General features: G+C 41.1%; 1 protein-coding gene across 4 annotated transcripts in view; it reads left to right on the plus strand.

Annotated features, from left to right (window-relative positions):
- THSD4 (thrombospondin type 1 domain containing 4) overlaps positions 1–26,402 on the plus strand; it is a 675,583-nt gene that overhangs the window by 624,601 nt on the left and 24,580 nt on the right. For all 4 annotated transcript variants that reach the window (XM_025213010.1, XM_025213011.1, XM_025213012.1 and 1 more), the window contains 2 exons: positions 9,617–9,790; positions 25,758–25,937. In XM_025213010.1, coding sequence (XP_025068795.1) covers positions 9,617–9,790; positions 25,758–25,937 — 354 coding nt within the window. The remainder of the gene's footprint in view (positions 1–9,616; positions 9,791–25,757; positions 25,938–26,402) is intronic.

Here is a 26,402-nt window from a genome sequence, read left to right on the forward strand (position 1 = left end):
ACCTTTGCAGGCTTCTCTGCTATTTTATATAAACATTTTCCTCTCTAAAACACCATCATTTAGAATTTCAAAGGAGTCTACATGACTTAGACATAAACTTCCCTAGACTCAGGGAAAACATTTTTATTTTATTGGGGAGGAGATTTGGTTGGTTGGTTGGATGATTTTTGTTTTTTATTTGGATGCTGCTTCTACTCAAATTCTTAGCCATTATTAAAATACCAAAATGAACTTGTTTAAACCTATGTACACCCTGGGGAATTATGCAATTATGTGCCCATGCAATTTTGCACATAAAATGCATGACTACACATAATTGCATAATTTTGCATAATTTAACTGGGGCAGACTCTGTGCCTCCACCTCCATAGGGCTCCCAACACTCCAACTGGGAGCCTCTTGTGGAGGCACTGAACTTGGTGGCACACAACTGGACAGCTGATAAGTGGGGAGGGGAGCTCCTGCCTGCAGGGAGTGGGAGTGAGCATGGGGTTTGTCAGTGTACATAGGGGTGAGGGTGGGTGGGTGGGTGTGGGCCATGCACCATTGGGCCAGGCCAGCCAGCTGTGTGCCTCCATATGGGGCTTCCAGCACTCCAGTGGGAAGTGGCATATGGAGGCAGTCTGGTCTGATGGCATGCAACTCTGTGCTTCCATGTGTGGCTTCCTGCTGGAGTGCTGGAAGCCCCGTGTGGAGGCACAGAGCTGGCCCAGTCTGGCCTGATGGCACGTGGCTACCATCTGTAGTGTCATGAGCCCATGTGCTGGCACAGAGCCAGCCCAGTCTGGTCCGAAGGTGCACATCAGTGAGTTAGGCTGGGCTGACTCCAGGCCACTATGTGCAGCCCCCGGGACTCAGCACATAATTTTTAATTTTTCTGCACATAATTTTGAATTTTTCTGTGCATAATTCCCTGGGTTATACCTATCATTCCTTTCCTTTATTCAGCATCCCTGACTGCTTGACATTAGCTACTACTAGTTGTATTAATGTTTTTGGTTTCAGAGTCATGTACTGTTTTGCCATATATCATACTAGTACTTATTCATATGAATAGTCACTCTGAAGTTAGTGGAATTACTTTTCAGAAACATTTCTCTTGTATCAGGGCAAGATAAAAGTTAAGCAATTACTACAGGCCTTGCTAGAGGTGGGATGCTGGTAGTAGGATGTTGCCCTCCTGCAAAATACTCCTCATGCCTTGTTTGCATGGCAAAGATATTGAGAAATAAGCTAGAAAGTGAATTTAAAGCACAGTAACTATTCTCTACCAGTTCTTCTTGTAGACTTGCTTTTTCACACACAGAGGACTTTTGTGTAGTTCAGCTGAGTTTGCTTCCAAAGAAGAGTAAGGTAAAACACACTGAGGTATCCTGAGTGCAAAATAAGAACATCTGTTTAGAAAGCTAATATATAAATAGCTATTCTGAGCTGTATCCCCATGTAGACAAGCCCTCAGGACAATAGAAGTTCAAGCAGTCATTTTTAGTAATATTTAATGCAGCAACCAGGCAATAATAAATAAAGTAGGGAAACAGTTGATTTCAAAGAATAATTATTGTATTTTTATGACTTGTGGGACAGTTTTGGTCAGTTCTGTATTTTAATGTAGTAGGAGTGAGAACATAAATAAACTTCTGGCAATGAATTGTGAATTAACAACCACTTCAGCAAAGCTTCCCAGGTCTCAGTTGCATTAGCTCATTTCATTCTACCTTGTATACTTTTCCTGCACGTAGATTCTGAGTAGTTCAAGTAGACTTAGTGTTTCAGACAGCTAGGGACATAGGAACTGCTTAGTCCATCTAGTTCAGTACCTTGTCTTTGACAATGTTCAGAGACCATATGCTTTAGAGGAAGGTGCAAGGTCCCTGCAGTACATGGGTATGAAATAATCTGTCCCAGAGGATGTCTCCTCATTAAATCAAAATGCAACCTGATTTATTCTTATATCTAAAATATTCGATGCATTCAAAGTCTAAAACCTTCTTCTTTAGTCTGAGCCAAAGCTAAGGTGTCCATTTTCCTTTATAGTAACTTTGTGCCTTTATACATTAGAGGAAATTAATTTGGGGATTTCCTATAGGGTCAAGTGATAAGGTATGAACCTTCTGCAGGAATATCTTTGCCTGTTTGTTGTTTATGAGTACTTAGTACAGAGGTTCCCACCCCCGGGCCATGAAGGGTTGGCTGCTGGTCTGCAGGGGGGTTGGCTGCCAGACCAGAAGTCAGGAAGTGACCAGCATACTGTGAACCAGCAGCCAACCCTTTTTATATTGACTTCTCAGTATAAAAAAGGGTTGGCTGCTGATCCGCAGTATGCTGGTCACTTCCGGTCTGCAGTATGCTGGTCCGTGGTCACTTCTGGCCCATGGTCACTTCCGGTCTGCGGTTTGCCAGTCTGCTGTCTAAAAAGGTTGGGAACCACTGACTTAGTAGAGACATTTGGAGTTCAAATGAAATTTCAAGACCTCATTGGAAAAATTCTGTTAGTTGGGAGGTGACATGATTTACTACAGAGTACAGAATTAGTCTGCCTGATCATGGTGACATGAGCTACAGAGATCTGCCTTTTAAGGTTATGCTTCTCTCACACCAATACACTTGTATATGAGTCACCTATTCACTAGTAAGTCCCTTATATCCAGATCCCTGAAGGTGTTAAGGGCAACTGATTTCAAACTAATGAGTCTGATACTTTTAACTAGATTTTCAAAAGAGAACAGAACTGTCCCCAAACTACTGACCTCCTTCGAGAATCTAGCCTTTGTTTTGTCTCCATAATGGGAAATGAGCTCTTAAAATGCATTGTGGTTTTCTCCTGGTGAATCATTAGAAAATATTCCAAACAGAACACATCCAATTTACACAGTTTTAGTAGAATCACAGTGATGGGTTTCTGTATCTTTGTTTTCTGGCTTTGATGCTTATTTTCTTTTTATTTTGGCACCTTACAAAGTATTGTCAGAAATAATGTGGATAGTATGGACTGGAGTCTACTGAATGAATATTCAGGCCAAGTAAGCAGGTTTTACTTCAAGTTGACCAAGAAATAAATATATATTTTTGACTTCTTGAAACTTCCATTAGAGATAAAAATTGTGGCCTAGAACTATATGAAATTAATTGGGGTCTTGGTTCATTTCTTAGTAGGCAATTGTTCACCTTGCCTATTAAGGCACACAGGAGGATACCATGACTGTGCACATTTTCAAATGATCTGGGACAGTTTTCCTAGTTTTGATTTCCTGGTAGAAAAACTTACCCAGAGATGCCTGAACACATTTGCTGAGCCCTGAAGAGCAGAGACTTTGCACCACTGACACTGCACAACCAAGGGACCCCTACCTCAGTCTACCCAGAGGCAGATTGACAGCAGTGCATAGGACTGACCTGATTGGCTGATCCGAACTGATCAGAGTCAGCCTGTGTCCTTGCTGTACAGTGTGAGGATTGAGAAGGGTGTGTGTTGTGCTTCATGCTTGGCTGAAGTAGCAGAGTCCAGCAAGTGATATCCCTTTGAGGGGGGGAAAGTGTCTTAAGATGCTGGAGGACTGTAAGGTGATTTCTCTTGGAAGAGAATGTGTAAACGTTTGCTCTCCCAGAGACATTCCTGCACTTTCCCAGGAGACATCCTGGGAGTGATTTGACCCTGCTTGTTCCCAGGTTATTTTTCTCCTGGAGAGGCTGTTTTTGCTTTGGGACAGAGATTTTTGAACATCTGTACATTCATGGTTTAGCAGCAACTCTCCCAAGGGAAACTGGATGTCTGTACCTGCCTCAAATGAGAACAAGGATGGGACACTGAATTTTCAGAGTCCCTCCAAAGTGTCATATCAATGTGGAGAAGCTTGCAGTATCATAGCACATGCTCTGCTGGTCCAGAAAATTGGGCTTCCGCCTTTGACTTTTACTTACAAGTGCTTTACAAGTACTGCAAGATCAGACCTTAATTTTCCAAGCTGCTGTTCTGACAATGATCACAAACATTAAATTCTTTTTTATTTTTATTTTATTTTATTTTTAAAGATAGGAAATAAAAATCTGTAGAACTGAACTGACGAGGGAGAGTGCTCAGGAACAGGAGAAGCAGCTGGCTTTTTTGACTATCAGGGTAGATAACACTCATTCTTGTCTGAAGGAATTTCTGCCCATCAAAATAAGAAAGATAAAATAAAATTTCAAACTTATCTGTGCTTCAAAGTTCACCATTGCTATGTTGGCAGAGCCCCCTCATGAAGACAGAGCGTTTTTTGTCAGCCATCATTATAACACCTTTCCGTGCAACACAAGCTAACAAAATCCCTCTTCTGTCAGCATAGCTGTGTCCATGCCAGGAGTTTTGCCAATATTGGTAGGTTGATGAGGAAATAAGATCTTTCTACATTTCAAGCTGACTTAGCTATGTCATCATAACTTTGTAGTGTAGATGTGGCCCTAGAATGCAATGTTTTTGAGGTAGGGAGCAGTAAAGAGAAGTAGTTGTTTGGCTTTCATTTTCCTGTTGAAATGTGCCAGATGGTCTCAGCTTGTACCACTTACCTGGTATTAATGCAGAGGGATCAATAGCACATAATGCAAAGTAGCCCAAAGTGGGTACATGAACTATAAAACCAGAAGGAATACTAGTATTATCCAAACACTCCCTGCTCTGTACATTTGGGCTCTGGAAAGCCTGGCTGTCTCACAGGGGATTTTTAGTTACTTTAAAAAAAATAAATAAAAACCAACATGAAAAACCAAATATGAAATGGAGAAGCATTCAGGTTTTCAGTTTGCAGCTCAAATCCTTTGTGAGCAATTATTCTATAGTAAAATCTTGCAGCATAGGGTGGGGCAGCTCCTTACCGTCCCTTTTGGTATTTCCTTTGTCATTTGATACGTTAGCGCCGCTCATACATAATCATTAAAAATAGAAGGCTATGGAGAATTTCTGGAGAACCTCACAGGCTAAACTTTTTCTCAATTCTGTTTTATTTGAGAAGCAGGAAAGCAAATTAGATTGTCAAATGGAAATTACCTGGAAACAAGAAAATTATTTTCAGGATAATTCCCCAACCATAAGGTATAATTGAGCAGACTTTCTGTTGTGTAATATAGAAAGTGGCCACAAGACATATTTCTACTTAGTCTGAAATGCAACTATTTATGGAGATTAGTTAAACACTTAACATTAACTAGGACAAGTAGGGAACAATCACACATTTTAATCCCTAGAAAGTCAGTGTTGATTTCATGTAACATAAGTTCCCAGATTTGCTTATACACTATGATTCTTGAGAATCATGCTTATTATACTTGCATTTAGATACACTGCCAATCCACAAAAGAGAAGAGACACAGGAAAATAGGAAGGGACCTCCTGGCTCATTGAGTCCATCAAGACTATGTACACACACGTGACCATAATCAGAAATATGTTCAATAACATGCTGGGTGGTGGGATACCTGACATAAAGCTGAAATGTTCTAGCTAGCTTGCATGCATCACATAGCAAAAAGGTGGAATGACTACTTTTTAGGTGAAGAAAGAAGTTGCAGGCACTTAAGTCCTACTGTAGCAAAGCTTGCAAGTATATCCTTAAACCCTGAATTCTCAACCACTCTAAAATTAGGTTTCAGCTGATAGGAACCAACATTATTTTTTGAAAATTAACTTCTCCTTTATGGTCTCAGTTCAGCAAAGCACTTCCAGAGGACAGCTTGTAAGCTTAGTGTTGAGCACGTGCTTACATACTTTGGGGGAGCTACTGGATTGATGGTAATAGAAACTGAATTGCTGTGTTTAGTCCATGATACAGATAGAGTAGCACCTCCCTTTGGAGGGTGAGAGAGTAGTTTGTTCTCAAATGCATGTTCTGTCATTGGCCTTGCTGTTGGGAAGTCCAACAAGAGTGCCGCTTTATGCTAATTTTGAGGGCTTTTTTTTTGTGATGCACCTGACTGTTCACTTTGGTAGTGTGAAAATCACCAGCTCGGGAACCAGATGATGGCATCTTTTGGTCACTACCAGTTAGAGTTAGGTTCAAGCTAGTGGTCTGTTTGGTGTCCCATTATCATTACTATTTTTAATAAATATAAAAAGGAAACAGTTATAACCCAGAGCTGTCTTTTCATTCATGAGGAATATTCTATACACTCTAGCAGCAATGCACTTTCCACTAACTAATTAAATTATGTTAAAAGTAAAATTGCAGATGCCAGTCAAGCATATGTTTTCTAACATGTAACAAATGCTTATTTGTGCTTTTCTTTGCAAGTGTAATATAATATAACTGCTTGTAACTGTTTAAATTCAATTTTGCACACATCTTCCAGCAAGCAGCACATGGTTTTTCTTTATTTTTAATGATCCAGACATAAAATATCAAATGCAATTAGAAAAAATATATGGGAAAAAAATGGGCAAAGAAATTTTGAGTTTATTATATGCCAAATACCAAATTAAATATTTCTCTGGCATGTTGATTTTTATTTTGAAATGACCGTAATTTGAAGCTGCCCGGGGTAATGGAATGTTAGAGCCCTGCTCCATAGAGAAGTAAATCAATGGGCAGTGTACAAAGGAGCTAAAATAATGTGCTAAGTGGAATTTACCCCACGCTGAGCAGCGTATTGCCTTGGTCTCACTTTCAGATATTGTCACATGCATCTGGACAGCTACCTATGCAGTAGCAAAGTTAAAGTTTCAAAATTTGCAAACTTTAGCAATTATAAATTTGGAAACTTCAAGCACGTTGTATGTCTTACACAAAAATACTGTGCACTGGCTATGTTTTTTCCTACTGCTATAGCTTTTCATCTTGGATAACTAGCTAAAGGCCAAAGGAAAATTCCCAGTCTGAACATTTGGATCCGGATCTGATCTTTCATAGATTTTAAGGCCATAAAACACCGTTCGTTTTGATCATCACCTTTGGCTTCTGAGTCCTTTGAGCACCTTTTGTTCTTTTCTGAAATTAGCCTAGGACTGTGTAGGTAATGCTTATATCTGAATGTATACTTGATAATTGACTGTCCAATGCCTAATTGGGAAATGCAGTGAAAAACTGATTTTTATTCAGACCTAGCAAATGCTCCTCTTAAAGTCCTTAGTCAGACTTACAGACATGCCTGAAATCAAGCTTTATATAACTGATTTTGCTGTAGTTTTCTATGGTGGGGACATCATGATATGGTTACTTTTTTTTTTAATAGGAAAAAGTTTATTGCTGCATCTTATTGAATTAAAATGGACTGAAGGAAGTCAGGCCAAACTCTAAAAGAAATAATCTTTCAGCAATAATTCTACATGGAAAAAACAGCTTCCAGTGTGATTGAAGAAAAGAAAGAAAGATGTTGGTGGGATTTGCAAGGCACTATAAGCAGCCGTGTGCCCAATTCCCAATGAAATTCAGTGAGAGTTGTGGCATAATGCCTTAGGCTCATTTGAAAATCCTAGCTGTGAACATATGAAAGGAGATGGCTATTTATACATAGTTTTGCAACTATATAGGCAACTAGATGAGATGCAGAGGGCACTATCATACGGTCTCCTGAAACAATACCATATGTATGCATGCAGGTATTGGATATTGCAAAGCTTCGATCCCTAATTCAATTCAGTGGCTGAATCTCCAAATCTGAATCCAATCAGAGGACCCTTTAATTTCTCTGAATTGATGTGGAAGCCTCCAAATCGATTTGGGCAGATTTGGCAATTCAGACACAGATACAGCTTTAAAGGTTTTTTTCTACATACCTGTAGGTAGCAGGGGCTCTGAATGCTGTGGTGTTGGGGCAGATGCAACATCCCACAGAAGCATGGGGGGCTCTCTAGCGCATTTAGCAGCAGACCCGGAAGTGGACCAGAAGCACTTCCGGTCCACTTCCTGGTTCACCAGGAAGCACGCAGGACCTTCCCCCTGCGCCCCCCGGCTCAGCAACTGGTGCCTCCTGGGTCTGAGGAGGCACCTGGCATCCCCCTGCAGCTGATTTGCTGAGCCGGGGGGACACAGAGGGGCCCCCAGCATGCTCCTCAGCAGACCCGGAAGTGGACCAGAATTACTTCTGGTTTTGCTGCCGAGCATGCTGGAGAGGCCCCCATGCCCCTGTGGGACGCTCCATCCGCCCCAACATCACAGCAATCACGAGCCGTGCTACTACCTCAAGGTATGTAGAAAAAACTTTTAAAGCTGTGCCTGTGTCCGAATTGCTGATTCACCGAATCAGCATCGAATCTTCAGATTCAGCCTAATTGAATCGGGGACAGTGATCTGAATCAACGAATCGAATTACCATTCCCAATTTGGGCCAAATCTGAATCAAATAGGGCCCGTTTTGCACAGCCCTACTGTTTAGCAACTACTTTATCTATAGAAACAGGCCATACTTTGGATGATATAGTGGAAGCTTGTTGTAGGGAAGTGACCATAAACACATGTATTGTAACTGGTAGTTTAACAGTGAAAGGATTGATGTACTAATTATTGACAATAAATATTGTCAGAAGTATGTGCTGGCCCTGGGGCTCATTGTGCATGCAGCTCCTGGGGCCAGGATGGGGCATGTGCTGCCTGTATTGCATGGTCTGGACCTGGTGCTGCACACGGCACAGAAGGTCTGGGATATGAGCTGCATGCAGTGCCCCAGACTGCCTCTAAGTGCTGCTTGCAGCACACCTGTTGAGGGGTGCAGCCCATGCTCCATGTGTCTCCAATATGGCTCTATGGGCCGGGTCTGGGCCATGGGCTGTATGTTTGATGCCCCTGCTTTAGGGCATAGTCTGCCACCACCTACAGGGAAATGGAATTTCAGAGGCAGTCCCAGATTTTTCTAGAAAAGATCATAAGGCCCTCCGTGTTCAAGCTGCCTCACCCCTCCCCTGTAAGGCAGTTTGAGCACCCAGTTATGAAACTTGGTCATGTCTGTACCATGCACTTACCATGCCAGGCGACAGCTGCTCCACTTGTACTACCTCTAAATCCAGACATACTGTAGCCAGAGTATTATGGTGCTCTGGGTGGTCATTAGTCACAAAGTGTTTGAATGTGCTCCTACCTAGACTGGTAAATTTGAGGTACAGACATGCTCTTAAATGTCCTACCTGAAGCACCAAGTGGAGCCATGAATGTCTTGAATTGTTTTGTTGAGAAGTTCTTAGCTTAATGCACACAATCGCCAATGCCCTCTGGGCATACCATCTTCTACTCTAAGTAATTAATTTTTTAAAAAAGGTGCGGGGGCAGGGGGAGGAGGAAGCAAAGCTCTATAATGACATTCAGTAACCACCATCATGATTGCTCTGTTTATAACTTGTTTCCTTTCTTCCTCACTTCACCCCTCATTTCCCTTGACTGTTTAGATTATAAACTTAAGCTGGAGGGCAGGGTTTGTCTGTTATTGTGTTTGTACAGTGCTTAGTACAATGAAGTCCTGACCTGGTTTGAAGCTTTTAGGCATAACTGAAATACATACACAGTGGGAACAGTAATGTTGAACTGGATTACAAATAGTAATAATGAACATTGAAGAGTACCATTAACCTTTCCAGGGTTGCTCTCCTTCTTCATTTCATTGGGAGCAGCTGTTCAAAGAGTGGGAATAATGACTGTCTATTTTGTTTCTTGTCACGCAGTGTTCTGCAGAATGTGGTGATGGAATACGAACGCGCTCGGTAGTTTGTATGACCAACCATGTCAGCAGTTTGCCGTTGGAGGGCTGTGGGAATAATCAACCTTCTGAAACAACCCCCTGTAACAATGGACCCTGTGCGGGTAAAGTTGAGTGGTTTGCTGGGAGCTGGAGTCAGGTACATTTTACATTAAAATAGATGTTTTTATGTTGATTGCCAAAGATTTCTTTAGAGTGGGAAAGTTCTGGTTGGGTGCGCTATCCTGTAAATGTCTCCCCTTAAAGTATTTTGAGAAATGATTTTTAGGTTCCATTCAGCTGATTTTCAGTATTTTTTCCCCTCTGCTTTTATTTTTACCAGACCATTTGCAGGAAAATAAAGTCGTTTTGTTTCTCTAGTGCTTTACTTTTTCTTCTCAGCTAAAGACATAGTACCAGATTTTGTCCCCTTTGTGCCACTGCAACAGAGTAGCTGGGGACTCCTTGCAGAGGAGACATACAGTAACATAACCAGATTTATGCCACCTGTTGCCTCCTCCATGTAGAGATTTCTGTTAACAAGCGTAACATGAATCAACCTTAGGTTGAGAATTTACGTCAGGCTTGTTTGGTCCCAAAAACAGAAGAACAGAAAAGAGGTTTAAAGCTACCCATCACTCCAAATCTAGGTATCCCCAGGGTCTTGCCCACAATAGTCCGTTTAAGCTAAGTCCTAATCAATACTATACAGGTTTCAAACTGGAAGTGAAAAATAAGCAGCAACACTTTTGGAAACAAACTTTTTTTAAGGAAGTGTTTCTTGCCTAAAGAGAGACAACCTACAATTCAGGATATATTGACAGAAATATTTTTGAATGACGTTTTTACACGAGCCTTTGGGTTGTTTTAGTATTAAGTCTTGTTCAATTTGTCCAAAAAACCTGTCCCTAAGTTCCAGTGCAATACTACTATCCCACAGTGTCACTGCCAGTTCATGGGACAGGAACACAACTCAAACAATTAATGACACTAGTTAAGGTTAATGATGGAATTAAATGTGGAAGACTTTCTCTACTTCCAGTTTAAAGGAAAATCTCTCTATCAAGGCCCAGCCTACAATAATTTTTTTGCTTGCATACCTATATTGTTAAGAGATGCGATACTTTGCTGATATATTTGTACCAGTAAAACCTTGTGGGAGATGCAGTTATACCAGCAGAACGCCCATGCTAGCTTGCTTCACACTGCTGATTTGAAACAAGCAGTACTGGTAGAAGTATTTTTACGATTGTATAACCGCATCTACAACTGTGAGATTTTTCTGCTTTAATTTTGCTTAAGTATAGGCAAGGTCTTAGCCTTCTTATTGGAGTTTGCATGAATTCTGATCTAAACCAGCAAACATCATACATTATGTGTTGATCCAGTTTCCTCATGAAAGATGTCAGAAAGCTGTGGATGCCAGTTATGGCATTCAAGAGAAGCCAAATACTCCAAAACATTGTATTCTCCTCTTTGGACTGTTCATTGCAGAGCCATTGCAAATTCTGAATGTCTGCAGGGATGCATACAGGTCACAGCCAAAGCATTAAGCATGAGAAGACAAAAGTACTGCTAAAAACAAAAGTTGTTTTTGGTTTGGCTCCTCTGAGTTTTGACGTGACAGGTGAAGAGAACAAAATTGGGCCAGTGGCCAGCTCCCTGGTGCTCTTTTACTAAGATAAACCTCCCCTTGTCCTAACATCTCAGTGTTTCTTTTCATTCCAATTGAAAAGTATTGCTCCCAGTGGGGAAGGAATTTCAGATGTTGTCAACTGGGGCCCAAACATTTATATTGCCTTTGTGTGGACCCTTACATAACCTCGAGAGGCTTTCCAAGTGCTGGTACCAACCTTCCATCCAGCTATTAGGAACATGTCTTTTGGCCAGGCCTTCGGTTTTGCCGTAGCAGAGATTCCAAGATCCTCCTAGCTGATAAGCGAAGCTGAGGTGGAAATTAAAGGGATCCAATTCTGAAAATACTTTAAAGTTGTGAAACACAGCAGAAACGTGAATTACTGGTATGTTATAAGAGTCACAACAAACTCGAACTGTAATTTTAACCATGTTTATGAAGAGTACTCTGTGCAGATAGAAGCTTTCCATCCATTCCTATCTCCCCTGAACAGAAGGGAGCCAAATGTTGTTTTCAAACTTTCTTGTGCTTGAACAGCTTGCAAATATCATCTTCTTCCTCTGAGGGGGTCAAAATGTATATAGTAAATCTAATCATTCTAGATCTGCACATTGCTCCACTCACAGGCTTCTGGCTGTCAGCAATGAGTTGTGCATCTCCAGGTGATAAAGGCATTTTTTAACATTGCATCCAGATTACAAAAATGCAAGGATCTGCATTTAACCAGATATGACACCCTCCGATATGTAGTGTGTTAAAGTCATGGAAAACAACGATGGTGAAGTCAAGGAGGGACGCTGGGGTGGGAAGAGCCCTCTAACAGATTTAAGGAAAGGAGTCTAGAAATACCATGGAAAATGAATTGATTCTTCTTCCCTTGTTTCTTCTTTCAGAACAGCCCAATCCTTAAACATAATAGGTGGCAGCCAAAAGGTATTATGTGGAGTAAAGTAATTATTGAGGGCTGCTAGAAGAGCGGGAAGCAAGCAGTGACGTTTCAACCTGGGGCTTCATTTTCCAATATTGTACAGCTAGCTTGAACCTAGAAACAGGCAAAAACACTCTTCCAACTACAATAAAGGACATACAATGAATGCACAAAAAGAACTATTATGCAGATGATACTTAAATAAAATAAGGAACTCATAGCTTTTAAATACTGAACTGGTTTGGATAACTTTGCCCAAATCTCAAACTAAACCTGAATGAACTTTAAATGTGGTAGGTTAATTTTTGTCTTGTGTATGCATACATATTTGCACAATTCAACCCTGCAGAGTTACAGTCAGCATTAGAAGCATGATCACTTATCTTCATGAGCAATTTTTTTTTGTATGTCACAGTTGATATAAAAGAGTACCAGCAATCACATTGGGAAGCTTGTTTTCACAACATTGAGATTTCATTGTTGCTCGTTAGTTGTCACTGTCTGTAAGGAGTTATATTTTCACCTCTGTGAAAACAGATATCCAACAACAAACCCTGTTAACAGAGTGCTAAGAATTAATCTCTTTTATTGCTAATTTTCAGTGGCCTTCTATGGGGATCTTATCGGTAAGTCTGCAGTGTTGTTTTAGTAAGCCAGTTTATCTTTCCATAATAAATTCTGTCTGACTATACAAACACAGCCACCTCTTACCTTGTCACAATGTAATCCCATACAATTCAAGAACTGCAGTAATATTAATGTCATTTTTAATCCATACAGAACAAGTTGTTTTATTCTGGTCTATAATCATATTTTAACCACTTTATTTTCAGTCCTTATCATAAATTCTCTGACCCACTATCACATTTTTGATTGAGATCATATACGTGTTACTAACTTTTTACTTTATTAAAGTTGGGGCCTAGTTACAGTTAATTAAAATCTGTTCTAAAATTAATCTTTTTTTTCTGATTCCCCTATGTCCTGATTAAGAAAGCATCTTTCTGTTAAAAAGTCACTGTTTTAAACAGTTATTTATCTTGTTTTGCTCTGAGGCCACATGTTGTCCTGAGAACATCTAGCGGTGGAAAATCTGCCTGGAAAAGCTTATTAGAGGACAAGTGTCTCCTACTAACAGGATCATAGCACAGACACTCGCATGTATTAGCCAGTGAAGGGAATACAGTCAAGGCTCCTCTAGAATTTTTAACAGACTGTTAAAGCTGCCCTCTTCTGGAAGAAGAACTGAAATAAGACAATGATAAGAATGGGCTTAGTGGCAGAAGATGCAGCTGGTGTTTCCCCTAGGGTTTATTCTGTGCAAGAGCAATTTGGTTCTGTTCTTCCTGATAAGAGCATGACACCATGCCTATTGCTGCACTGCTAAGGGGTGCTTGCAGCATCTGTGCTGCAGGTTCTAAGCTATATGGTTCTGAGCTTTTGGTAATTTAAAACCAGGTCTCTGCATATGGTATTGAAGATGTCTTAGGTACACAGTGGGTGTGTCCACACATTCATTAATGCACTATAGTTACTGCACATTAAGTTTAGTACTTGGTTAACCAAGTACTAAATCAATGTGAAGTAACTTGAACTATTGCACAGTAGCACTGGTGCACAGGTTTTTGGCGATGATTACTACGCAGTAGTTTAATACTACTGTGCAGTAGCATATTAGCATGGTTTTTGCCCATCACGCTGCTGTGCAGTGTTATTAGGCTATTGCACAGTTAGCATCTTATGTAGACATGCCCAGTATATTAATTTTCTCCCTATGCCCAGTTCCTTTTCATTAGTACCAAGAGTTTTATGGGTATCTGGTCAAGGGACAAAAAATTACACCCAAAATATAAACAAACCCCACATTTTCAATAACATTCAATTGTTTTAGATCCAGATAAGCCTTTGAAAATCATACTTTTTCTTGCAACATAGAAACCAATTTGTCACTGGAATCATCTTCCAAAACCTTTCAAAAAGTACCAGGAACAGTATCATATATGTATTTAACCTTTACAGAAGCAGTAAGAGTCCATGTGAGCCAAATTTGCATTTCAGAACTGGATCCAACACCCCATCACATAGATGCATGTAAACATTAAAAGAACACATTGACAGATTCAGATGGTTTCTAAAAACCACATAGACTGTAAGGATTTACAAAACTGCACTCCAACTTCAGAGGTTTATGCATATAATACTACTTGAATTAGAGGCATTAATCACTGATTGTAGTAAAATGCCCTCCCCTTTGCTAAAAAAAAAAGAGAAAAAGAAAGGATTCAAACACAGTTTGAGATTTCTCCAGGAGTGGTGATAGCAGTTGTATCAATTATTTTTCCCTTCATCAAGAAAGTACAAGAATCAATAAAGGCATACTATACAATCATAGGAAAGTAGGGTTGAAAAGGACCATGCAAGGTCATCTAATCCACTGCCTGCCTCAAGACGGGATCATCCCTGATTAAACTTTCCCATTCAAGTGTCTGTCCTTAAAACACTGCTTTTTAAAAAGAAATAAATAAAAGTCCAGGGATAAGGATTCCACAACTTTTGTAGGTGGCCTGTTCCAATACTTGACCACCCTCATAGTCAGAAAGTTACTCCTAATGTCCGACCTAATTTTTCCCTGCTAGATCTTGAGTCCATTGCTCCTTAGTCCTGTCCCCTACCACCACAGAGAAAATTCCATCTTTGTCCTCTCTGTAATTGCCCTTCAGGTATTTTAAGACTGTTTTCTTAAATCCCCCCTCAATCTCCTCATCTCCAGACTGAATAACCCTAACTCTTTCAGGCTTCCCTCCTAAATTATGCTTCCCATGCCTTTAATCATTTTTGTTGCTCTCTGCCAGACTCTTTCCAATCTGTACATAACTTTCATCATTCATGTAGTAGTGGTAGATTCTTCACATAGTCAGGCCTGTTCTCGTCCTGGTCTATGATTAAAGCTCCTTGATGCTATGGTAATACAAATAATAATTATTCAAGATCCATCTAGTCCAGTATCATGTCTCTGAGAATGGCCAGTACCAGATGCTTCAAAAGAAAGAGTACAAACAGTCTAGTAGACTGTTAGATGGGAGATAATTAGCATGTTTGATATTAGAATTACATTATAATAATAACTACTTCCTTCTATGATAATGTGACAGGCTCTGTGGATAGAGGAAGAGCAGTGGATATGATCTACGTTACTTTAGCAAGTCTTTTGACACTGTCTTCTATGACATGCTCATTACTGAATTAATATAACTAGTTGGATCTTTCATGCTTAATAAGTAGTTGCCAATAGCTCAGTGTCTAGTTGTAAGAAAGTATCTAATGGGATTCCCCAGGTTCTGTCCTGAGTGAAATATTGTTTATTCTCTTCATTAATGAGCTGGATGATAGGATTGTGTGCAAGCTTAGTAAATTTGCATATGACACCAAGTTGAGTAGAGTTCAGAAACTTTGGAGGGTACAACTAGAATCCCAAATGACCTGGAAAAATGGTGCAAAATCAACCAGATGAAATTTAACAAGGCCAAGTGTCAAGTCCTACACTTAGGATGGAATAATTTCATGTACAAATACAGACTGGGGAATGATGGGCCAGGTTGCAGAACAAAACCTTCAGAGAAATATCTGGGGATTGTAATGGATCATAAGCTGAATATGAACCAAGAGTGTGCTCCTGTTGAGAAAAAAACCCCAAAAGTATACTAAGTTGTATTATTTAACAGAAGTATCTCTTGCAAATCAAGGGAAGTGATTCTTCAGCTCTGTTCTGCATTGGTGAGACCGTATCTCGAGTCGTGTGTCCAATTTTGGGCCCCACACTTCAAGAATGAGTTAGACAGATTGGGAAGTCCAGCAGAGTGACAAAAATGAATACAGTCCTTGGAAGCATGATTTATAAGGAAAGACTGAAAGAGAGAGGGTTATTTAGTGTGGAGAAGAGAAGACTGAGGAGATTGGCTTGATAACAGTTTTAGGTTTCTGAAGGGTGATTACAAAGATAGATATAGCTTTTTCTCTGTGGCTCTAGGAGACGAAACTAGGACCAATGGACTAAAACTGCAGTCGGGGAAAACTAGGTTGGAGATAAGGGGATACTTTCTGACCGTGAGGGTGGTAAAGCATTGGTAGTGAATAGCATACCTAATGAAAATGTGGAATCTTTATCACTAGACATTTTCAAGAGCAGGTTGAACAGACACTTGGCTGATGATCCTGTCTTGAGGAGGGGGCTGGACTAGATGATGACTTTGTGAGGTCCCTATCAGCCCCTACTTTCCTGTGATCCTACTTGGATCCTACTGGATCCAAGGTATTCTACAGCAGATACCTTGAAGTGAGGGCTGCTAATGGTACTGCCAGTTCCTTGAGGGTATTGCTTTTTTAATTAGCATTGGTTAATATGTTTTCACAGTATGTAATAGGTAATTGATCATATTTGTAAAGAAGCAAATACCTTGAGTGCCCAGGGAATGGACAAAAACTAATTCCTTGCAGAGCCTCTGATTTGGTGCTGGTTATAACCAGTTACACCAGTTAGACTTGAGAAGGCAGCTCTGCAATGCCTTTCTTCAATACTGCTGCCATTCCTTTCCTGGAGCAGTATGCACCACATAAGAAACAGCTGGTGCATGCTCTGTGCAGTAAGGAAAAGGAAGAATTCCTCATTGGCACAATGCAAGAAGAAGTTCATTCTTTTGAGGATTGGACTATTACTTTGGACACCAGTGGACCAATGGTAACTTTTAAATTAGATACAGGGGCACAGGTCAATGTAATACCAACATACATTGCTCAAAAAAATGAAAACTAAACCTGTGTACTATGAGAATAATAAAGGGAAACTTAGAAATGGGGACATGATTGCAACCAAGGGTGTTTGTGCACTGAATGTTAGGACCAAGGGTAATATAGTAGAAGTTCAGTTTGTAACAGTCCTTGGAAAGCTAGTGCCAATTATTGAATTGCGAATGTGTAAAACTCTAGGTTTGATTAAGAGAATGGATGCCATTGAGGGACTAGAAAGTAAGAACATAGAAGCAAGGCCTCTCCCCGGCCTATCCGAATCACCGAATCGCTCTGAATCAGCGCTGAATCTTCTGAAGCAGATTTGGCCAAATCGATTCAGGACAGTGATCCTAATCTCCAAATCGAATCACTATCCTCTGAATCGGCCGATTCCAAATTGAATAATTCCCTATTCACACAGGCCTGCTGTAAATATATGATCTAGACATACAGTACGTGCCAGGAAAACATCTACTTATTGCAGCTACGTTGTCCAGAGCATATGACACAAAGGAAAATGACAGAATTTCAGACTTAGACTTAGTCAATGATAATCTAATTAAAGGAGTGATTCCTGTCACAAATAAAAATTTGGGCGCTAATCGCAGAAGCTACTGCTCAGAATACCACATGGCAAAAAGTGATAACAGCTATATGTGTTGGTTGGCCTGGAAAACATATACGTCACCCCTACTTTTAGTTCAAAGAAGAGCTGGCAGTACTGGATGGCATTTTGTTCAAAGGCTCACAACTTATTGTTCCAGCAGTGCTAGAGAAAGACATGTTGAACAGAATACATAAGGAATATCTAGGCATTGAAACATGCAGAAGAGTAAGGGGTCCTCTATATTGCCCAACATAAATAATAACATAGAAGATGCTGTAACCTGATACGATGTGTCTTCTTGTTATTTATTCAGTATCAGAAAATACAGATCAGTGCAAAAAAAAGAGCCCATGATGGTCATGGAGGAGCCCATAGCTCTGTGGTGTCAAGTGGGCATTGACTTATTCTTGCATGCAGGAAAAAAAAGTGATTTTTTCATCAGGTCACAGAATCATTGATACGGGATTCCACAAACTGCGAGAACAGACAATGGACCTCAGTTCAACTGTCTTGATTTTAAAGAGTTTGCAGATAAATACGGATTCCATCATAACACTTCAAGTCCTAAAACCCACATTCCAATGGTCTGGTGCAAAATGGAGTAGAAATAGTGAAGAAATTGTTGAAAAAAGCTACAGATTCACACACCAGTGTTTACCTATCACTCTTAAATTACAGGGCAACACCCATGAAACATGACTTGTCCCCAGCAGAAATGTTGTTTAACAGCAAACTCAAAACCAGGCTGCCAAATCTTGTGGATGATGCTTATCAGAATGAAATGCAAAACGTAAAAACATTAAAAAAATTCAACAGACTCAAACAAAAATGGTACTATGACAGGGGTTCCAGGGAATTCCCACAACTGCACAACAAAGATATGGTGCGTATTTCAGATGGACCAATGTGGAAACAAAAAGCACTAATTTCTCATCAAGTAGCTCCCAGATCCTATCAAGTAGTCGCACCAGAAGGACAGTTATTAAGAAGGAATACATGACACTTGCAGCTCATAAACGGGGAAAAAAGAAGCAGCATCACAAGAGTCACCAAAGGAAACAGATAACAACAAAACAACAAGAAACAACAGAGGAGATTGAAAATGATACAGAAGTAAAGACATCTGAACAAGGAAACCAGACAGGAACTGAACCAATAAGGACTGAGCATGCAGAGAAACTGTGAAAATCACTTAGAGCTAAAAAGCCAACACAAAGACTAGTAGAGACCTAATAAAGTGTGTTTTAACAGTGGGTTGAACCAAACTTCCAATGTTAGAATTACATGGAGATATGTTACATGCAAAGGGGGAAGATGTGCAAGTACCTTTGACAGCTTTACATATAAGTTACTACATTGGTCCTGGGGCATTGCAAGAGGGTACAGTAGATCAGTAGTATAAGGAGGCTTTCTGAATAAACACGCTTTATTCTATAAATTTAACTCCTTGGTCTTCTGAGAATAACATACTCCTAGAGAAAATAGTACCTGTGGATATCACCATTGGTGGAGGCAAACCACTATAAACAATTAGACACATCTGTGACAAGCTTAGGGAGAATATTTCAATATTAAGGCAGATCTTAAACCATAGTCCACAAGACAGCAAGCATGAAAATGTGATGATAGTCAAGTAATATACCATTCATATTCACATTAATATTCACCATACCATTTCTTTTTGTGAACATCTTTGCAGATAACTTGGACATTTTGTGATTCATGGAAAGCAAATCAGAGGTTGCATACATCAGTAAAGCAAAGCAAAACATAGTAAAAACATTTGTACCCATCTTCAGCATCATGTTCACAGTTGCTGCCACTAGTGGAAAATTACAAGGGTCTGATTTTTGCTAGTACTGACACAGCCAGTGATGCAGAAGAGGAGGATAAACAGGAGGGGTGGTCAAAGTGGGCCCTATTCGATTTGGATTTGGATTCAGCCCAAATCGGGGATGGTGATTTGATTTGTTGATTTGGATCACTGTCCCTGATTCAATTCGGCCTAATCCAAGTCTGAAGCTTTGACACTGATCTGGAGAATCGGCAGATTTGGACACAGATACAGCTTTAAAAGTATTTTCTGCATACCTTGAGGTAGCAGGCGTGGCTTGTGAATGCTGCGATGCTGGGGCACATGAAGCGTCCCACAGGAATGTGGGGTAGGGGCCCTCCATGTGCTCGGTGGCGAACCCAGAAGTGGACTGGTTGTACTTCCGGTCCACTTCTGGGTCCGCTGGGGAGCACACAGGAGGGCTCCCCCACACCTCCTGGCTCTGTGATTGGCTGCAGGAGGACCCTGGGTATCCCCCCAGACCCAGGAGGCAGTCGGGGGGCATATTGGGGGGGGGGCTGGCAGACCCAGAAGTGGACTGGAAGTGCTTCTGGTCCACTTACAGGCCTACTGCCGAATGTGCTGGGGAGCCCCCCATACTTCTGTGGGATGCTCCATATGCCCCAGCACCGCAGTACTCATGAGCCCCTGCTACCTAGTGGTATATAGAAAAAACATTTAAAGCTGTCTCTATGTCCAAATCTTTCCAAATCTCTCCGAATCGATTCGGAGGGTTCTGATTCAATTTGGAGAGATTAAACAGTCCTCTGATTCAATTCAGATTTGAAGATTTGGCCCAATTCAGTGGCTGAATCTCTGCTGAATCGAATCAGGGACCGAAGCTTCACACAGCCCTAATGAACAAGCATTATTCTTTCTATTTTCCAACCTTGTGCCAATGATCCACTATTGCTATACTTAGGCTGTAAGGAAGTTTACTACAAAGTTTTTGTGGTAAGGTTAGCATTACCTTGCACTCATGTTGCCTGATCTATATTGGAGGCTTCCATATCTGTTGCATTTCAGTAAAGAAAAACGAAGAGGAACATAAAGTCTTTTAGCATATTAGCCTACATTTGGCAAAGTGGAGACTAATTTATTGGAAATATATAATTAAGTTATTAGGAAAACATAATTATTGGTTGCAAGATTCTGTTTAGGACTTTAAATGATACTTTACATATTAAATGCAGAAAGCTAGCATTTAACATTTGGTCTTGGGATGTACCCAAAAATATAAGGTGCTTGATCTGTGTATTGGTCAGACTAGGTCTGCCATCCATAGATTTTCAGATGTTTTAATCTAAAATGATTTCTGATACTTCATAAATAACGATAGGATTTGCAGCAGTAATCCTCAGTTTTCCTTTGTACAGACTGTCATAGAAATCTGTGTCTGGTGCTGGCATGTTTCAACTTGTCCAGTTTCACATTTTGCACTTTAATGTTACCAGTCATGTTCAGATATATCAACACAGTTTTTTGGAGTAAAAAGACTTCTACTTTTTCCATTTTAATATCATGGTTTGATATTTTAGCTTAGTAAAAGTATATTGCCTCAAAACATAAGCCTAGGTTTCCTGAAAATGTTGTTTTATAAAGAAAATCAATTTACCCTTATGGTAAAATATAATTTCTGCAACAGTTTCAGGAAAAGTGGGACCACCTGCCCTTATAAATGTAATATGGAGAGACCAAATACAGAAATCAAATAGCTGTGAAATGTAGACATAAGTAAACCTCTGTTTCTGCTTTTGTTGCATTTACCATATTGTGAAAAATGGTATTAAAATAATATTTTCATAACTTTAGTCAGAGTATCCTTTTTGGGTTTAGTTTTGGGAACTTTCACATACATTAGAACTTTCAACAGAGCTGCTTTTCTAGTTTTGTTACTTTTACCACATTTTGAAAAATGGTATTAAAATTGTGTTTTCATAACTTTAGTCAGGGTATCTTTTGTGGGTTTAATTTTGGGAACGTTCACATATGTTAGGACTTTCAACAGAGCTGACTGTCTACAGAAAATATAAATTTTTCCAAGTAGAACACATCTCAATTGATGTGCCTTTTAAAAAACTTTTTGGGGAAGCATATTTTATTAGTTTCCCCTAATCCTCCTAGCACTAAAGCAGTACAGAAACTGAGTGGAGATGAGCCATAAGTCTCAGTTAGTCATTGGGCCTTAGACCTCTAAGTGACATAGGCAATTTGGAAAATGTTATCCTAGGTCTAATTTTGAATACCAGAAATCAGATTTGTATTATTATAGCACACCCCAGTAAGGAAAAGAATATACTTTTAACTTGATGGATTTTAAAGAAATTATGATTGTTTCATAGCAATTTATAGCTTGTGTGTCAATTAAAAAGTCTGGTCTTTCAAAAAGTACTTCATTTCTTTCTTCTCCTGTAGGCATCAGTTAAATTAATCGCACCAAAGTCACTGTAGTATGCCAAAAATCTGTAGTTTTGATATAAGTAATTACTGATTTCTATATCTAAAAGTAGAGTTTGGGGTACTATAGTATAACAACTATAAGTATGTTTCTTTTTTTAAGATAACAAAATTAACTGTTTTTTGGAGGCTGTTGTTAGGGGCCATTCCTGTTGATTTTTTTATGATAATTGTTTACTTCAGGGATGTCAAACATATGGCCTGAGAGACTGGATCTTGCTATCTGGCCCCCAGTGCTACCTCTGGGCCTGAGTAAATTCATACAGGGCATGGCATGGCACAGCGCAAGGCTGCGGGTAGGGTCAGGTCTGCAGATCACTCTTCTCCCACTTCTTCCCCCAGCATACCAGATTTGGCAGCTACTCCAGCTGGTCTGGGACCTGCACTGATGTGGCTGGGATCCCAGAGTGGCTGTAATGGGTGCTGCAAGCAGTGTAGTCTAATTGGGAGCATATAGTACAGATCCCAGATTGACCAAAGCAGGTTATACAAGGTGCCCACCCTTGGTCCTTGACCAGCTGGAGCAGGCACCATGTGCATTGTGATTCCCAGAGCAGGGACAACACATGGCAGCTGGGCCAGATTAATTTGACACTAGGAGTGTGCGAAATGGGCCCTATTCGATTTGGATTATTTGCCCCGAATCGGGGACAGTGATTCAATGCGTTGATCCGGATCACTGTCCCCAATTCGATTCAGACAAATCCGAATCTGAAGATTTGATGCTGATTCAGAGAATCAGTGATTCGGACAGCATTAAATGTTTTTTCTACATACCTCAAGGTACCAGGTGCAGGTCATGAATGCTGTCGTACTGGGGCAGATGGAGCATGGGGGGGGCCCCCACATCCTTAGTGGCGAACCCAGGAGTGGACTGGAAGTACTTCTGGCCCACTTCCGAGTCCCCTGGGAAACACACTGGGCCCCTCCCCCATGCCCCCTGGCTCAGTGATTGGCCACAGGGGGATGCCAGGTGCCCCCCCAGACCCAGGCGGCGCCAGGTGCCCCCCCAGACCCAGGCGGCACCAGCTACTGAGCTGGGGGGGGGCGCGAGGTGGGGGGCCGCATTGTCCTCGGCAGACCCAGAAGTGGACCGGAAGTGCTTTTGGTCCACTTCGAGGTCTGCTGCCAATCGTGATGGGGAGTCCCCCCCCGTCCCCCCCGTCCCCCGCTTCTGTGGGACACTCCATGTGCCCCAGCATTGCAGCATTCACAAGCCGCCTGCTACTTAGGGGCATGTAGAAAAAATAGTTAAAGCTGTGTCTATGACCGAATCACCAAATCTTTCCAAATCTCTCCAAACCAATTCGGAGGGCTCTGATTCGATTCAGCGAGATTAAAGGGTCCTTTGATTCAATTCGGATTTGGAGATTCAGCCACATAATCGGGCCGAATCTGAGATTTAGCCACATAATCGGGCCGAATCTGTGCCAAATCAAATCGGGGACCGAAACTTCACACAGCCCTATTTGACATCTCTGGCTTACTGGATACCCATAAGAAGCAATTAAAAGGATGGAATTTGTAAGCCGAGACCATGCAAGTTCTTGCTCAGTGCTTAGCCTGTTATGGCCCAGCCAGCAAAAGAAAAATATCAGAGAAGACTACATGGCCTTGATTCAACAAAGCATTTAGAGCCAGATCCAAATCAACCTTGTAGTCATCCGAACAAAAATTAAGTGGAAGTTAAGCACATAAATCACAAAAAGTGAACCTGATTACTCTTACTCCAGCAGCTGCAGAATACTTAGGTAACCAGATCCATTAAGTGCTTCCATTATGGCCAAAAAATATCTCTAGGTACCTAGGTTCAGATCTCCATTTTTTTAAGAGACTGACCTAACCAGAAGCTTATTGGTTAGGCTGGGTGAAGTTCCCTTCCACCCTTCCTGTTGAAGCTGGGCCAATGAATGGCAAAAATTGCAAGGTTGATGAGATCTGAAGAGGAGCAATAAAGAGCCAGTATAACTCTGTAGCCCAGGGTAATGAGTCACTCTTCCAGCTGAGGATGAGGCATTCCTCTGGCAGCCAGTCATTGACTGCACTCCTTCCAGTAAGCCAATCCTACCCCAAACAGCCTTAAAACTATAGTATCAGAGTATGCCCTGCTAAACGGTGTGCTTGACAAGTCTTCTGGTGAGTTTGTAGACTCCTGCTGGATTAAAGCTATATTTGGGGCAAGGTCAGCTTTTTGCAATCATAAATCTGATGGCTAGCTGCCAGAGGATGACTCATCCTCACCTGGAGCAATGATTCATCACATCCAGTGAGGAGAGTATTCTCTTGGGAGAAGAAGTCCCAGGTTCCAATCTCTTATGCCAGAATTATTTCAGGTTTTTAACAAATGACTGTCTAATGTAAAATGCATACATAGGACTCCGTGCTCTGAGGAAGAGTCTGAGACTGGAGTTACTCTTCCCCATTTGCTCTCTCTCTGGCATGGGCAACTGGTTCCTTCTGAGTCAGGTGTGGGCACTTGTTCCCCCAGCAGCCAGTCAGCAACCAGGAGGGGGGGGAGTCCCCCTGTGGCCAGTCATGCTGATGCAGAAGTGCCAGTGGCACACTGCTGGCTGTTCTGGTCCTGTGGCAATTGGCCACGGAGAACCTTTCCTCCCCCTCCCCGCCTGGGTCGGCACAATCAGCCATGGGGAGACTGCTGGGATCACTTCTCCTGGTGCCCCCACTCCCTAGTGGGAACTCTCAGGAGGGGTGCCGGCACTCTCGCCTGCTCCCCTGCCCATCACCTAAGCAGGGAATGCTGCTCTCAGGGGGTACACCAGTGCTTTCAGAGGGTGGACATGCACCCTTTATGTGTCGCCACTGCTTTCTGGTACTGTGCATCTTGTGCTCTTGGCTGTTCAAGAGCCCTGCTTCAACAGGAGGGGTCGAAGGGAACCTCATCCAACCTAGCCTATAGCCTGGTGGCTAGGATTTTCTCATAGCAAGAAGATGTGGGGTTGAGTCTCTTCATGGTGGGAGGTCCTGGAGGCCAGGAATCCTACTTCCTGGGTTAGTGCCCTTACCACTTGGTGGTTGGGCAAAAGATAGGCATCACCACCAATAACATTTCTTGTATTCAGTAGTGAAGAGGGGGTCCAGTGGTTTACACTAAAATCAACACTGCCATCTGTTAGGTCAGTGTCTTGCCTCTGGATTAGACTGGATCTTGAGACTGATGGAAGTTATTTCATGTATAGCCCTGGATTGGATGCCTAAATGTGGGAGGCACCTAGGTCTCCTCATGTATCATACAGAGATCCTAGGTACCTAATTTGTCAGTTTGGATCACTTGCCTGAGGCAAGATGCCTAAATTTTAGCCATTGCAATGCCCAAGTGGGAATTCTTATAAAGTCAGTTTTGATTTAGCCTTTTAATACTAACTGTAATGAGATTACCCAAGTACCTGAAGTTAGGTACATTGCCAGATCAAGACCTGTACTTTATGGAGCAGTAGTAAATTTCAAGTCCCCTCATCAACCAATACATTTCCAGGGTAAAGTAAAATTGAATTGCATGCAGAAAATGGAAAGAGTAGACAACAGATTAAGGATATGGTTTTCAGCATAGGAAATTAAAGGAGAGATCTGCTTAAATTCAAATGGAGGAAAGGAAGAAGAATGTACATGGAGAAAGGCAAGGGGAAGGAGAAGACTTGAATGAAGGAGTCCGGATATATATGCACATATTTAGGGCATTAGCAAGAATTTACATTTCTTCTGTCAGAAGATTAATATTTTCAAAATGGTGTACATCTCATGGGCTCAAGGCACTGCATAAAATACCCATACAATTGTGAGAATAGCTAGAATACATGACTAGAATATCAAAAATACATAGAGAAACTATATGACCACCACCACTCTTTGTTCCCTGATACAGTGTTCAATTGAATGTGGCAGTGGAACCCAACAGAGAGAAGTTATCTGTGTTAGGAAAACTGAAGGTAGTTTCGATGTGTTAAACCCCTATGAGTGTTCATTTTTGGAAAGACCTGCCAGCCAGCAATCCTGCTATCTCAAGCCCTGTGGTGCTAAATGGTTCAATACAGAATGGAGCACAGTAAGTCCTTTCATTCTTTCCTATACCCATACTGTTTGTTGCATCTCTGTCTGTCTCCTTTATATTAAAAAAACAAACAAAAAAATGCTATGAAACTTTCCGTTGTGAAAAGAGATTTAATTTTATTTGCACATGGATTATATTGTAAATGAAATCTGCTTTGTGCTGTCTTAGTAGAGATTGAAGAATCCCACAACAGAAAAGAATTCCCATGTAAGTAATGGACTTCTGCTGATTCACCTGGTAGGGGAACAGAGACTTACCTTATATTGTGCTAATTTGTTGTAACTATTTCATGTGACCATGTTTTTCTGCAGTAAGTGGACGTGTGGTAATTTAGCAGCTGTTTCATTCTGGGGTGAGCATCTCTGGCTTGGTTTCACTTACTACAGGATAGGAGCTAAACTAACTAAACAGTTACATGAGCTGATGCATGCTCATGAGTGGAATGCCTTCCTTCCCCTT

This window comes from Alligator sinensis, unplaced genomic scaffold, assembly GCF_000455745.1.
Source record: "Alligator sinensis unplaced genomic scaffold, ASM45574v1 scaffold913_1, whole genome shotgun sequence".
Classification (NCBI taxonomy): domain Eukaryota; kingdom Metazoa; phylum Chordata; order Crocodylia; family Alligatoridae; genus Alligator; species Alligator sinensis.